We start from the raw sequence: 16,679 nt of genomic DNA, 5'->3' as shown, positions 1-16,679 counted from the left end.
TTTCTTCCCGGCTCTTGTACTATACCAATTGATAGGTGAATCTCTTTTGTTGGTCCTTTTGCTGGGAGGTATAAAATTAATTTTACGATGGCCATAAAGGAGCGCCCTGATTGGCAGTTGGTCCCTTTGATAAAGGTCGTTGGTAATTAGCTTCCTCTCGGGGGTTGCTAGTACACGGAGGGAGGGAAGGAGCGCGCACGCGTCGCCATATCGGCGTTTTCCGACCCCACGGCTGGTCGACGTCCTACGTGAGTTACTCTTCTTCTTCTCTTTAAATCAGATATTAATGGTTGTCGTTTAGGATTTGTTATTATTACCTTGCCATAGCTAGCGCTCATCTTTCTATTCATTCTTCGTCCGTTGATTTACTTGCGTGTATTCTCCTCTTATATGCAAATATCATTTTGTATACCGCTTCATATTGTTGCTGCATCTGTGATACTCTTCTGATATCTCCAGCATGTGTTTAATTGGTGTTCACGACCCTTGATTTTTTACATTTGTCCATTCAGTCGAAGTCGATGGTATTACAAAATATTTAAATATTATAGTTCTGTACAATTACTTACAATAGTTCTTGATTTTATCAAATAAATTTCTAAAGGTCAATTAAATGCTGACCTTGAACAAAAATTTCTATGTCCATGCTTTACATCTAAAAAAAAATACTAAACATATTACTTAAAATTTTTAAATTTACTGAATAAATAACATAATTTCTAAATATTTAATATAGACAAGTTTGTTTTTTTAAAGTATATATTAGCAACACTGTTGTTTAATGTCTATTTGTGTGAATGATTATATTGACATGATTTTTTAAATTATTTTAATTTTCATAAACAATGTTAATTTTTCCTATACAAGTTTATGTTTTTTCCTATATGTTGTAAAGTTAATTTTAATGTTTTGGACACATTTTCAATTTGAAGCTGAACTAAGAAAACCAATATTACTAATTTACCTCTACTATTTTAGCTCTTGCAATATTTTTTAAAATTTTCTTCAATAGTCTAGATATTTTGTTCTATTAATTTAAATTATCTTCTTTATTTAGTGTTTATTTTATTTTGATATATTATAAATATATAATTTTATGTAAATGTTGATAGGTTTATTTTTTTTTTGTATTTTTTTAGGGTGGATATCCTGCAAAGTTAAAGAAAGTACTGATTGTAACGGCTCCATTATGGTTTAAAGCTCCTTTCAAAATCCTTCGGCTTTTTGTCAGGGAAAAACTCAGGGATAGGGTTTTCACTGTCAGCTTACCACAGGTGATTTCTTTATTCGTTCAATATTGCTAATCTTTAGATGTGGGAATAGACGTAGTTCTTAAATACACCTATTAACAATAAACATATTTTCTATCATCAAGAACAACGGTGTCCAAACTGGATGCTGTGGTGCCCCAAGCATCTAACAGGGTATCGCTTGCAAATGCCACTTTATCAAAATATTTCAAAAAATATATATACAACATTTATAACAAAAATAGCAAATATGCAGTACATTCCAGCATTTACTTTACACTGTTTTTTCTTCTTTTCCCACATTCACATCCCACGTGTGCCACAATTTTTTTTTTTAACCCAACAAAGTTGTGATGGCGATAAAAGTTGAGAAACCACTTATATAAAATATTTAATTTTGGTTATATTTATATAAGTATTAAAAATTTATCAACTTCAGAAGCAAGACATTCATAAAAAAATAATCACTCTTTTCGGTTTCCTGGGAAAACCTACAAGTTGATAGGATGAGTTGTCCAACACAAAGGTTTGATAATTGGGAGTTGCTCTGATGAAAGAATATGAAAATATTACTCAGAACTTTATTTGAATCTCATAAAATTAAATGATATATTAAACAAAAACTTTTATTTATACATAAATAAATGTCTCCTCCTATTGAAATTTTAAAAAAATATATATAAATATTTTCATTATGGTAGTGCTTTTATTTTGTTTATTTTCTTATTTTTTCCACTTTGTTCATGGCCTAATTAATTATGAAAGATCCTTCTGTTTTCCTAAATTATAAATTTAATAAATTATGGAAATATATGTTTGTTTCTTAGGTTAGAAAAATTTATATTTTATAATAAAACAAAATGTGTTTAGCACATGAGCTTTGTTTGGAGAAAAATATTCAGCAATATTAACTACACCGTTATTAATTATGTTTCAAATTAAAATAAAATTTTATTTGTATTTTTCTAGCTAAGTGTTCACATCCCAAGGGAGAGCCTGCCTGTGGGTCTTGGGGGTGCCTTGCAGGTGGCACACAATGCCTGGTTACTCCACTGCGCAAAGTCCATGGCCAACAGGGCAAGTCCCAGTCGATTATCTGCTATCAGTACTGTAAGTATTATATTATCTACTATCACTACAGTAAGTATTGTATTATCTGCTAGCAGTTCTGTATTATATTATCTACTAAGAGTACTGTAATAATTATATTGTCTGCTATCAGTACTATAATTATTATATTATCTGCCACCAGACATTGAGAACCAAAGTAGACTATTTAACGTTGTGAAAATTAAGTATAAAACTAATTTTTGGGTAAAAACAAACTCGCATTTTTAAAAGCTGTCACTTGATAAATAAAATGTTAAGATTCAGATTCAAACTGTTCTAAATTAGTTTGACAAAAATTTGTAAAATCTTCTACCTTAAACGTTTTCTCACAATTAGGCCTAGTGTGTTAGTCCACTTGAGTTCTCAACCCAATCAGTAGTGCACAATTTATATTAGGTGTTGGTACTGAAATTTTTTATGAATTGAAGTTTTCGGTATCACCAGCTTTTTTACGACTGATTTCATAAATTGTTGTAAGAATCTTTCGAAAATTTGTTTTCTCAAGAGAATAATGTTGATATCAAGTTATCGTGAATCCTATTTTAATGTAAACCATTCTCATTAACAAACATTTTAACATTGTAAAAGTTTTCATTTTGTTAATTATCATGTTTTACATTAGAATGCTTCATATTATTTTGAATACTTATCATTATGACTCTGAAATTATATAACTCTGCAACTGTGCGAGTATATAAATTGATTAGTTTATTGATGGCATTCCCTGGCCTCAGAATAGTCCTAATAGGCTTTCATCTGTCTCTCTTGTATTTTGTATCCTTCAGATCCTGGGTTTATTTTCTCATCTGAAATATCTCCCTAGGATGCCTGGAGATTTATCCCTTGCACGTTGTAACCATTCCTGGTGTGTAGTTTAATCTTCATATCTTAGCCTCCTGACAGTGCTCGAGGCTCATCCCTCGACATTGCCACACTGGTTTGATTCCTCTTTACTCTTTATATTTCTATGAACATTGCCTCTTGATGAACATACCTTGCCTATAGATGAGATATCACTCTAATAACACCCTCGACAATCCCAACATTCTGTACTGACATATATATTATGGTTGATTTCCACTAACATTTCAGTTGATAATCTGTAGCTCTGACTATCTTTTGTTACACATTCATCAATTTTCATTGATGGATTATAAGTGTGTTTCTATTTCTACTATAGGCATAGTCATTAATACTAGCCTGGTTGTTTATTTTTGTTTTTTATTCTAACTTTGACTTTATTACTTCTATCGGAGTCCTGAATTTAAAAAAAAAAAAAGCAAATGTTGAATTCTTATTAAATTTTCCAAGTATTTTATCAACAGTATTTCTACATTTAAAAAATATATATATTTTATTTAATTTCTGTTTCCAGATTGAAAATGAGGTTGAATCACCGCCCATATCAGAAGCTGAAGAGGTTCAACCTCAAGAATCATGGCAACCCACCACTGAATCTGCTGGTAAATTATAAAGAAAATACTCTTAAAAACTTCAAAATAAATTTAATGCTTTGTTATTGTATTTATTTAAAAATTGAAACCTGGAGGTGAGGTTTTATTGTTTTTTAAGAAATGGTTTTAACATCTGTTTCAAATTTGGCAAATAAATGCTTTGAACTGTCCTCAACCAATTATCTATTGTTGTAATGATGTTTCTTAAATTTATATGGCAATATTTAAAAGTTTGTTCTTAAAAAGTTGATTCTACGTAAATGCTCTTGATAAATTTTACCTGTAGTCAAATGAAAGAATCAATCAACATTAAGTAAAAATGTTCCTAAGTCGATCAAAAAGTTTAACTTTGATGATTGAGGTTTTTGCGTTTCGTAAATCATCAAATTAAAAGTTAGTAATGAAACATGTGTTGTATAAGTACTTATCTATGCATCTTAGTTAACATATACTTAATATTACAGTTTTAATTATTTTGTTAAGAAATACTCTTAAAATGAAATCAAGAGAGTCAAAAAAATATAAACAGAGACAAATTTGTAAGTGAGGACCATATGTTAAGTTTATACAGCTGTCAAGTTATTTATTAAAATGGTTATCTTATAGGCATTTGGTAATGATTTGAATATTTAGGTAATGATAATTAACTGTTATATTTATATTATCTTGTAATTAATGATATTATTGGTATATTAAATTTACAAATCAATTTGTATTGTATGGCTAGTTGTTCATTTTCTGCTTGTTTATCAGATTTAGTGGGTGTGAAGAATTATCAATGATAAACAGTTAATAAAAATAAAATTAAAATTAATAATCTAAGTATAAATTTTGATTTTTATCACTTTTCCATACTAAATAGTCATGAAGGGACTTAATTTTGAAAATTGAATACTTTCTTTCCTATGCTTTCTTTTTTAATTCTATTGATTTTCTTTTCTTCTGGTATATTATTTTTTTTTTTTGTAAATCCTTCAGCCTTTGATGATAGTTTTTAAATTGTTAAATTTAGTAGTATGGATTTTTATTCTTCTTTTCAATTATATTCAAGCTTGGTACCTGCTGATCTAAAATAAACACAGACTCATCAATCATATATTGAGCATTTATCACCGTTCATATCGAGTAGCTCTTGAGAGTGTTTATAAACTACAGGAGTAACCTCCCATTGGACTATCTTCCTCTATAAGTCCTCTGTATTTATGTTATATTTTATTCCCTTCATACTTTCATTGAAACAATAAACTGAATTATTTACATTGCATACTCTTTTATTGCAGTTTCTTACATTATGTGTCAAATAAGGTTATCGTACTCTGCTTCTTTTTCCATGCAACATCTCTGTCAATGTGATCTCACCTTCATAATAAATTTTCTGACATATGCGTACCTTCTTTACTGGGCTTCTCTACTTCTATGCCATCTGAGTGACCCGGGTATCTACTAGTCGGGAATTTCAGGTTTATATTGGGAACTTTGTTCTGTCAGGAATTCACTCTAAATTTCAAAATTAATCACCAAGTTTCATGAATTTTGGAATTGGAGAGAACATATGTGTCTTCAAATGTCAATATGAGAAATAAATAACTAAAAATTAAAATTATTTTATTTTTGGCTTATACTTTGCAAATTAAGCATTTTATGCAAAGTGTAATCTAGTATCAACATGAAGATGACAAAATTTACTGTAGCCCACTTTCGTAAATTGTTTATAGTCGTTGTTGATTCTATCTACTAAAAAATTAAAACATATCAGTTGAAAGAAACAAAAATATCTGAATCTTTGATAACTGTACGTAGCATCTACGTATAAGACTCTCCAGAGTGGACCTAATTTTCTGGTTTTAAAGCCTGAACCTGCTAGACTTAGTATAGTTACTGTTTGTTCACTTCATTATTAACCATACTTAAATCAATGATAAGTCTTTTTGCCTTGAAATGAGTCAGATACTGTTTGTGGTATTGACGTAGGTATTGAGTATTGACTTAATTGGTATAATACTTAAATAAGGTATTGACTTACACTACATTGATTACATTTTCTCCATAGCTAACATTAACTCATTGATGATTACTACCATTATCATTTAACAGCAGTTTTTCCATGAAGCCTTGAATGTACAGTTAAATAACCAATGAGTTAGATGTATTATTTGTTTAAGAAGATCATTTTATCTTATTATAATTATAATAACTCCTTTTTGGCCCGTTATCAGTTTTTACTCGTTTTCAATGTTATATAGTCAATATATTTTTTATAATTGTTCATGTCATTAATTCATCAATGCCCCCTTTTTTTTTTTAAATTTCTTTCAGCATCTCCATTAGCTCTTTCTTCCGCCAGCTCTGGTTTCTCAGATGACGACTCACTCCATTGTGACAGCCCCGGTGGCCTTACGTTAGCTGAATTCATTGAGAGAGTCAGAACCCTCGGTAAAGGAGGTTTGACCGCGGAATATACTGAGCTTAAAGCAAGGCCACCCCAAGGCACTTTCAATCATTCCAAGTAATGATGCTTTTATTATATATTTAAGCATTTACAATCACGTATACTGAAGTTTTATTATTCCATCCTTATAACATATATTAGTTGAATATTCTTTAATAGATTATAATTTATTTAGATTGAAAGGGAACCAAGCGAAAAATCGGTATACTGATGTACTTTGCTATGACCACTCAAGAGTTCTTCTATCCATAGAAGAAGATGACCCTACATCGGACTACATAAATGCAAATTTTGTTGATGGTTACAAACAGAAAAATGCCTTTATTTCTACACAAGGTAAACATTAACTTTTAATTTCTATTACAGAAAATTACTATTGGTATAATTCTGTTTTGATAAAACAATACTACCTTTTTCCTTGAAAAATTAAAATAAATCTATAAATATTCAGCAGAGATTTTGTTAATAAGGGGCATGTATGATGTAACTGTTTTACTATGTACATTGAAGTGTCTTTTCCTATATCGTACTTTCTCATAATACACAGAAACATTTGGGATAGTTCATAGGTTCAATTCATGTCCAAATCAATGTTTATTAGAGAAAGAAATAATTTAATTCAGATTATGCTATCTGCTTGAATATAAATCGACCTCCTATTCTGATCATTATTTGCAGGTAAAAAATTTATAAATTATCAATATTCATATTTAATATACACATCTTGACCAAAAACACACATGCTTAAATTAGATATTATTTAGATAAGTGGAATTATAATGTCAAAAATATTTGATGAAGCTTTGAAATTAGAAAATATCTTTTTGTTTTTGCTTTAACTTACTAATTACATTAGTATTCTCAATTCTTAATTCAAAGTACCATTTAAAGAAGCTTTTGTTTTGATTCTATTTAACCTTTGTTTTCCATTTCAATTCTTAGTGTAAATATAATTTTTTCTTGAGCATAAGCATCATCCCTGATTCTGGTTTGATCAAGTTTTTGTATTGCATTTTCTCTCAAGTTAGCTGTTTTCACTTAGTATTAATAAAAACTGTATTAAGTCTCCCATTATGAGAATAAACTATGAAATAACTTAATTTTTTGGTGAAATTCAAATTTTCCTAGATCTTCCCGAATAAAAGTCGACTTCCCCCTTTCCTGTATTGCAGAAGACAATATTATAAAAGACTTTGACCTATATTTGGACAAATTAATTGTAATAATTCCCGTTTTGATTCCTTTTATAATGTTCAAAAACCTTTTCAATTGTATCAAAACCATTTGGTTTGTAAATCTGGAAGAAATTCACTCCGAGTATTTTATTAGGCTTGCTAAGGGTTCTTCCAAAAACTAAGTAGGGAGATATTAATTAAATTATATATTTGCCTACAAACAATTTAACTTATATTATTTACTAGTTATTATTACTAAGATATCACGTATTTTCAGTAGTAATAAGATCTAAAATTTCAAAATAAAATTAGATCAGTTGACCAATATCTCAAAAATTTAAAGTATTTTTACCAACAGGAATTAGAAATAGTCTTTTTTCTTTGGATGTTTTAATATTGTATATGGTAGAATTAATATGTGAAATTACAAACTGCTATTTGAATAACTGAGTCTTGGACTAGAAACTTCACACATTGGAAGAATTGTATAGAAATCAATAAAATACATTTTGATTACTTTTTAAGTCATTATTCTCCACATTCATTTTTTTTTTTTAATTCTAATGTATATAATACACAATTGGATTTAAAATATTATTTTTAAAATGTTATTAGTCTAAATAAATTGTATTTACCTTTACATTTACCTTGTAGGTCCATTACCTAAAACATGTGCTGATTTCTGGCGCATGGTATGGGAGCAAGGTACAGTAGTTGTAGTCATGACTACTCGAGTAATGGAAAGGAGTAGGCAAAAATGCTGGCAATACTGGCCCTTAGATGAAGGAAGTTCGGAAACGTACGGACAGTTTACACTTACGACTGTATCAGTTGACAAGCAAGCTGATTATGTTGTCTCCGTCCTAGATCTAGTCAATAATAAGGTAATATATTTATTTATTCTTTATTGTTCCTCTTTTATAACTAGCTAAGGCTATGTGTATGTATTTGATAAACTATTTTTTTTTAACAATATAATATTAGATCTTTTTTTTTTACCAGGTTATTACATAAGTCTTTGTATTTAAAATAAACATTAAAAAAACCTACACATAAAAATTATTCAAATGCCTTTCAAAAATGCACTATTAACTGGAAAATTCCATTGTTAAAAGGTGTGGATTGAAAGAAGAATGGAGCAAAATGATAACATTAACCTCTATTTCTCAGTATTTTTCTTTGACTAAAAGTGAATGATGGAAAGGAGGGTTGTTTTGCTGAAATATTACTTTAATATGACTAAAGCTGGGTGCTTCTCTTTTAAATCTCCATGTTCTCTTCACATTTCAATTCATAATAGTGAAGCTCAGTATTATAGAAAAATATACTGAGTATTTCAATAAAAAATACTTTTCATTAGTTGTAGCACCAGTAAGGGCTCGCTGGTAGAGAAATAACATTCAAATTGGGTGTTTAAAAAAAAATATGATGGTTTTTTTATCTTATTTATTTTTTCGTAGTGTTGTTATTTTTTTATTCTTTTTTACTCCTCACTACTTCTTAATCCTTTTTTTGGATTTTTTTCTCTTGTTTTTTCCTCTTCTTCTTCTTCTTCTTCTTCAAAAAAAGCCTCAGTTTAGTTATTTGTTTCAAAGAAGAAACATGACAGTGTCCTATGAAATTCTCCAAATTTTAAGGCATTAGTAGAAAAAAAAATTCTCAGTCATTGAAGGGACTCATAAAATTATTAAATATGATGGGGAAGGTGTCCTTGACCAGCACACTGTGGGGTGTTGGTTTGAAAAATTTAGCAGTGGAGATACAAGGTTGGAAAGGAAGAACTCTGGGCGACCATTAATGGATATTGATGAGGTTCTGTAGGAAGCTGTTGAGTCAATTCCATCCACAAGTAATCACGGACTGACCATGGAGTGTGGTGTGTCGAAAGATACTGTTAGTCACCATCTGCTCTCCATGGGGAAGGTGAAAAAGAGCAGTAGACTGGTCCCTCACAAACTTACTCCTCAGCAATCAGCTAAGAGGTTAAAAATTTGAAAATTTATTGAAAAACCCTTCTGGTATGAGATTTTACCAGAAGATTGTCACCTGTGATGAAAGGTGGATTTACTGACCAAATCCGAATACCTGTGAGCAATGGCATATCGTGGTAAAACTGCTTTTCTGGTTGCTGCAAGGGGTCAATATGAAAAAAAAATCCTTGCTTTGCGTTTTTTGGAATATTGATGGTGTTATTCATCACAAATCTGTTCCTGATGGATGCTCAATTAATTCTGGACTCTACTGAGAACAACTGGGAAGATTGTACGCCAAGACATCAGAGCATTATCTTGCTTTGATCAACTGAAAAGGAGTTTTATTCCAACAAGATAATGCTCATCCTCACACTTCTTCTCGAACAAAACAAAAGTTTAAGGAACTTCATGGGTTCGAACTCCTGCCTCATCCACCATATAGTCCAGAACTCACACCATCAGATTACTACTTGTTTCGATCTATGGTCCATTTCCTTTAAGGGAAAAAATATGATATATAATAATTTTGTGGAAGTTGAAATTGTGTAATTAGTGTGAAATTATTATCAGTTAATTGATATGGAATATATTTTAATAATTTAATTAACACACAGATGTAAAGAATATACCCATAGATTCTCATGAAAAACAAAATGGCAAATCTTTTCACTTATACTGATTTGGAAGAACACACAGTATTGTAATAACTGAAAAAGCCATAAAATACTGCATTTATCACAAGTTAATCCCATTCTATGGTCAAATATATTGCATTTTAATACATTAAAATTAAGAATATTTGTGCACTAACTGTTTCACAGCAAATTTAAACTTGAAAAGAGGTAGTTTTTTTCTGAACACAATGATTATTAGATCTCAAAAATGACTTTTAGGAACATACTGTGTTCTAAAATGGTAAGTCAGAATAGAATTACTTTGCCTACAAAGTAAAACAATCAATAAGAAACAGTCCCAGTCAAAGATAAAGGAGCAATTAATCTCCTATGTTCTTAACTTAGGAGTCCGAGATTAGGAAGGAAAAGTGTTCCAAGTACCTACCCAATCCCGAACTGGTTGCAAGTTACCAAAGTTCCGGACTGCCAGGTAGGGGGGTTTTGTTATGGTGTAGAGGGGAGAATAGCATGGGAGGTGTGTGAGTTCCCTTCCATACAGACAAACTCATTTTAGATGTACTATACACTGGGAAATGAGAATGTTGATAGGTTAGCTAGGAATAGTTTTAAGAACATAATTATAGCCTCTATGTGGTACATGCCTTAGCTATGCAGAAAGTAGAATAAAAGTGGCTTACGGCATCAAAGCTCAACTATATTGGGAAAATAAAAGAAAGTTACAATCTTAGCGGTTCCTGGACAGACCCAGTAACCGAAGTAATCTCAGCAAAATGTTGTCTTAATTGGACTGGATCACTCTAAGAAAAATCATCGGTATCTACAATGTATGATTGTATTTTGGATTGATGGATAATAATTCTAATTCTAATTATTATTATGGAACTAATATTTTCTGCCTTAGGCTATAACAGGGAATGCATGGTCATTATTAGTAAAATTTTAATTCATTATTTCATTTCCCAAAATATTCATTCCAGCCCCAAGACTGCCACAATTTTTTTTCTTTTAAATTTCCTTTAAAAATTGATTTTTGAAATCATTAATAGCTTGAATTATTAAATTTTAAATATATTTCTGCAAAAATAAATATATTTTGTATTTAGACAGAGGAAAAAAGGAGCGTGGAACATCTGCAGTACACATCCTGGCCTGATTATGGTGTACCGGAGAGCGCAGGCGGTATGTTAGGATTTTTACAATTAGTTCGGAGTTCTCAGGAGAGATTGACCTCAGGACTGGGAGACACTTGGGCTGGTCATTCAAGAGGACCCCCGGTTGTGGTGCACTGTTCTGCTGGGATCGGAAGGACAGGTGAGTTTGATGCTTTATCATTTATGAATAATGACAAACCTTGACTGAATAAATAAATAAAAAATTAAAATAATTATTATTAAATTATTTATTGAATATCCTTGATATGATCACTTAATTAATTATTATCATAATTATTCCTCATTACAATGTTTTACTCTTTCAATACCAGCTTCTACCTCTTTCTCACTTCTTTGATCCATTTGGCATTCTTCTATTAAGAACTTCTTATATTTTTTTTTATGTCAACAGATTTTCATTTCAATGTACAGCCTTCATAACATTACTGAACTTCTTTATTTTTTCCTGGCAATGGCTCTCTATTTCTTTACTGCCATATTATTCCAAGTTGGCTTCTCTTTTATTTATATATTTTTTTCAAGTGGTTTTATTTTATGTTACTGCATGGTTATCATCTTTTTACCATTTGGTTTTCTTAGTACCCGCTCAGATTTTCTTTTGACGCCGATTTTCTCAAATGCTTGGAATATATTTCGTTACTTCTTTCTTTCCTTAATTCTTCCTCATCCAGGTACTGCCAGTGGCACACACAGAATAATCTTCAGTATATTTTCCTATACTTCCTCGTGCATCTAATGTTATTTTGATTATAGGAATTGTTTCCAACATGCTCCAACTCAGTCAGCCTCTGCTCTTTGTCATTAATAACCATTTACATTTTCATTTTAAACATTGTACTGAAGATCCTGGCAGAATTGATGCTTATCTATTAGCGAGGAAGAGTTTCCTGAGAGAGAGTCTCCTATTAATACATAGGCTTGGATTGGTGTGCATTTTTTAATTTAGTTGTTGAGACTTACATAGTTCAATCTTGATGATACAGTTCCCCAGACTTTAAACCTATCTCAGTTCTCATCTTTCAATACAAGTGTTATGCTTTCCTTAGCTCTTTCTATGCTAAAACCAGTGTCGTCTAGTTCAATTCCTTTTCGAATAACTGATTATATGTTCCGAGTTACCAGACAAAACTATTTCTATATTTTATAGTTATTCTTAATACACTATGCATTTCCTCCCAATACTATCCATGTTTCTATATTGTATAGTTAGCCTTTATTTCCTTTTATTCATTATGGTTCTTATCTTGTTTTTTTTTTCTCTTACCCCTTGTTAACGCCATAATATAATTACGTTGTAAATAATTATAAATAGTATTTAGTTTTATAGTTTTAGTTATATAGTTTTATTAGTATTTAATTTAGTTACATTTATTTTTATTTGTATTGTTTTATTTAGATTTAGTTATTTGAAAAGAAAAATGTGTAATTATATTTGTATGTAATAATGAGTAATAGAGACAGTTGCTAGGGGTGATCATTGTTGCTAAGATGCGTCACCTGCCTACGGACCGACCATCTTAGTTTTTTTAGAGCAGTTCCGTCTAATTAGCGTCCCCCTGATAAACCCTGATAGCGTCCTCAGCAGCCCTGTCTGCGTTTATAGTTTAATAGTTTGGACATTTGTTGAGTGTTTTAGTCGTCACTACAGTTCGAAACCAGACCTTTTCTGTGTTTCGACTTTAATATAGCAGTTCCGGCTAATTAGTGGCCGTGGTAGCGTCTAAGCAGCCCTGTCTGCCCTTATAATTTAATAGTTAGGACATTTTTAGTGAGTTAGTGAGTCATTACAGTTCGGAACAAGACCTTTTCTGCGTTTCTGGCCTTTGAGTGCAATATGAGTTGTTGCTAATCAATCGGCTCGTATAATTAATAAAAACGACTAGACCCTGTCTGCCCTCAATGAGTGCCAGTGTAGCCAGCTTGGCTTTTGGGCTTGGGCTGTTTGTAAGCCATTGCACCAACTTTGGACCAGTTTGAGAGTTGCAGCGGGGTATTTAGCAATGGAGCTTCAACCTACACATCTCGGCAAGCAAAATATCTTCCTCTGACCTATCGGAGTGGATAAACCTTTTGACCTAGTGGATTAACCGTCGACCAGTATTTATTTTACATATTATTTGTTTATTTGTAAATTAGTTTATTTTATTTTAATTTTCATAATTTATCTAATTTTATTTTTATCTGAAAGGCCTATTTATTTTTGCTTGTATGTTTTATTTATGTTAGTTTTTCGTTTTATTTTTTACCATGTTTAAAATGAACCAAATAAATGTTTAATCCGAGCCAGTTTTGTTTTTGTTCATTTAAAGCCTTCCAACAAAAAGACATAGTCGATTTGAGGTGGCTTTAACACCCCTGATGAAGGCCCGATAATTCTGGGTGAAACTTATTTGTGTTTTTCACTGACCACCCCTTAACCATCTTCTAATGTAAAATATTCATGGTCAACAACTGATGGATCATTAACATATTAAAATTATTTGTTTCCAATATGTATAGAAAAAGCTATTTTTAAATTATTTGTTATTTTTTCCAGGTACTTTTTGTACGTTAGACATCTGTATAAGTCGTTTGGATGAAACTGGGACCGTTGACGTTAGAGGTACAGTGGAGAAGATCAGAGCACAAAGAGCTTTCTCAATCCAGATGCCCGATCAGTATATATTCTGCCATGTGGCTCTTATAGAGTATGCCGCTTCTAAAGGGCTATCTTCTCCCATCGACCTTTCCCATTTTCTTGCTGATCGGGACTCTGATTAACTTTATGCGAGGTTTTGTTTGTGTAGTGTTACGGTAATAAAAGTTTTTGGACTGACATTCAACCATCGGAAGCATTTATAATTCATTTATCGGTTAATACTATTGTCTTAGTAGTAAGTTATGAATAGTATACAATTTACAGTGGCTATCAGAAAATAACTGTAATTTTCTTCAAGCTTCATTATGAAGAATAAAAAGGAAAAAAAAAATGAAATCTTAGGATTACCCAGTCATTAACTTATGTTTCATAACATATTTATTAAGGCTATATATATATTATTATTATTTATATTAAATAATTATATTGTTTCTTTAATTTTTTAAATATGTAAGCAGTACAACTGCATAGTTATTTTGGCATGTAATCAATCATCTGTTTTATATCTTATTTTCTGTTTATTGAGCCAAAATAATATTAACTTACTTGTAACTATTTTTGTTATTGTTTTAAATGGTTTATTGTACTAAAATGTATTATTTATTTATATTTGTATTAGAATACTCATTTTAGAAATTAATCTTATATTACTTTCAATACAGTAATGTTCCTTATAATTTAATAATTAGTTTTATAATTTAATATTATTTTAAAATAAGAAAAAAAGTAAAATTAGAAGCACAAATTGTTTAAATAATGTAAACATGATTCAGTCCGATAATTGAATTCTGATGGCTTAATTCGTATGTTACTTACTAATAGTGAATTAGGTCTGTTGTAATGACTTTTTTCTTTTTATTATTATTATTTTTTAATAATATCATTCAGACCTATTTACTATATGAAACTTTTTATCTCCAGTGGAGACTTTCATATGAAGAGTTTAAAATTATTTAAAATTCTCATATTTTTTAATTGTATGTTTAGATTAAATTCTGTGTTCAAAATAATGGTATCTGTGTAATGTGTTCTAATAATACAGTGTGCATAAAGTGATTTCCTAGCCATTATAAATACTTGTAGATATACATTTAATTGTGATTGTAAGGCCTAGTGCGACCCTATGACATCTTCAAATATTTTGTCTAAAAAAATGATTCAGTACAATAAAATATAATATTGGAAATAGCTTTCATATCGAAGAAAAATGCATGTTTGATTTATTTTTTTTCCCTTGGCGTTCAGTTATTATTTATAGTTGTAGAAATAGCTACATTTAACTTTGATATAAAATAAGTAAGTTGAGATATGTCAGAGTAAGTGCATATATGAGGATTTATATCAAATTTGATTGGTTAATAGAGCTAACATTTATGGTTATTTGAAGTAGATATGATGAATTTACTTCAAATTATCATAATTGTTTGGCTTTACTAACAAACAAAATTTGATATGAACCCTCATATATGCCCTTATTCCGACTTATATTTCTTGTCTTACATAAGAATAATAAAATGATTACAACAAATTAAAAAGTTAATTTTAAAATTACGAATTTTAAACCTATATTATTCTTAAATAAATAAAAATAAAATACATCAAACCTTGCTAATCTCATTTTTAATGATTTATGTATTTTTTGACAAAATTTTAATTTTCAGGCAGATGTTTACCTGGTGTACTAAGCCTTACGAGATTAGCAACGATTCCATTTACTTTATTTGGAAGAACAACTAAAATAGATAAAGAAATTTGACATTTTCATTTTTGGATGTGATATATTTTGTATTTATAAAGTTGAATCATTTGTCTGTTAGATTATATCTTGATAATTGTTCCATTATTGTACTTTTTACTGTACCATGTAATGGATGGATGAAGGAATCCACATTTCAGTATACATATGGATATATTTTTTCAAGGTTACATTTATTAAAGTGTGCCAAGTGAAATACATTTGATAACTATTTTTTATAAAAAAATTGTGATTCTGATCGAAGAACTTCTTGATCATAATGGCCAGTATAGTATCACAATTTTTGAATAATAAAACTGATTTAACTCTCCATTTATCTTTACTCATATCAACAAATATAGAGTTAATTTGTTTTTCACTTGGAGTTAGGTTGTGTACCTTTATCAGGTTGTGGAAAAAAAAAAGTGTTATTCTCTTCTAACTATTCATTCAGATTCCTGTACATATAAAATATTTTATTTATGGAAAATTGCAATAATAAACAGATTTAACAATGAAATACTATTTAATTTAGGATGTTGTATTCTTTTATATTTCCTTTTATCCTGAGATTTCATTTCATGTTCGTTCAAATGATACGCTTATTGGGTAATTTCATATGAAATGTCTGTTAATATTATTTTCAAAATTCAAAGTGGGATTAGAGGATTTTTGTAGTTTAATACATTTATATTTATAAATTATAATGAACCATTATTAATTCTCTCTTGTTTGATAATATTTACTATCGTTCCAATTGATTGCATATTGTTTAGTATGGCATAAAATGCATCATGGAATTTTTGAGTAATTTTTTTTTGTGAGTTTAAATTTGGACCCTCAGCAGCCCAAGCCCTGTTGTAATGAATAGACCATTCGACGATGGTTTGAAAATCTTTGGCTAGTGACTGATTTGGATAACCAACCAAAAGGAAGACCTCCACCAGCAATTGATGTTGATGATGAACTTAGGTTTACTGTGGTAGAAAACCCTTACCAAACAGTTAAAGGATTTGCAGCACAAGTGAATACAGTATCAACAGTTTCTTGAGACTGAAAGACAATTGGTAAAGTAAAAAAGGAAGATC

General features: G+C 30.1%; 1 protein-coding gene across 3 annotated transcripts in view; it reads left to right on the top strand.

The window, feature by feature from the left end:
• Ptpmeg2 (Protein tyrosine phosphatase Meg2) overlaps positions 1–16,111 on the top strand; it is an 84,645-nt gene extending 68,534 nt beyond the window's left edge. For all 3 annotated transcript variants that reach the window (XM_067045111.1, XM_067045110.1, XM_067045112.1), the window contains 8 exons: positions 1,140–1,274; positions 2,220–2,360; positions 3,736–3,823; positions 6,131–6,320; positions 6,439–6,599; positions 8,093–8,322; positions 11,150–11,357; positions 13,755–16,111. In XM_067045111.1, the coding sequence (XP_066901212.1) occupies positions 1,140–1,274; positions 2,220–2,360; positions 3,736–3,823; positions 6,131–6,320; positions 6,439–6,599; positions 8,093–8,322; positions 11,150–11,357; positions 13,755–13,978 (1,377 nt within the window). In that variant the 3' untranslated portion in view covers positions 13,979–16,111. The remainder of the gene's footprint in view (positions 1–1,139; positions 1,275–2,219; positions 2,361–3,735; positions 3,824–6,130; positions 6,321–6,438; positions 6,600–8,092; positions 8,323–11,149; positions 11,358–13,754) is intronic.
• Positions 16,112–16,679: the final 568 nt, after the last annotated feature.

Source organism: Halyomorpha halys, unplaced genomic scaffold (genome assembly GCF_000696795.3).
Source record: "Halyomorpha halys isolate HHAL.00 unplaced genomic scaffold, Hhal_1.1 Scaffold618.1, whole genome shotgun sequence".
Taxonomy (NCBI): Eukaryota; Metazoa; Arthropoda; class Insecta; order Hemiptera; family Pentatomidae; genus Halyomorpha; species Halyomorpha halys.
This window is presented reverse-complemented; position numbering and strand designations above follow the sequence as displayed.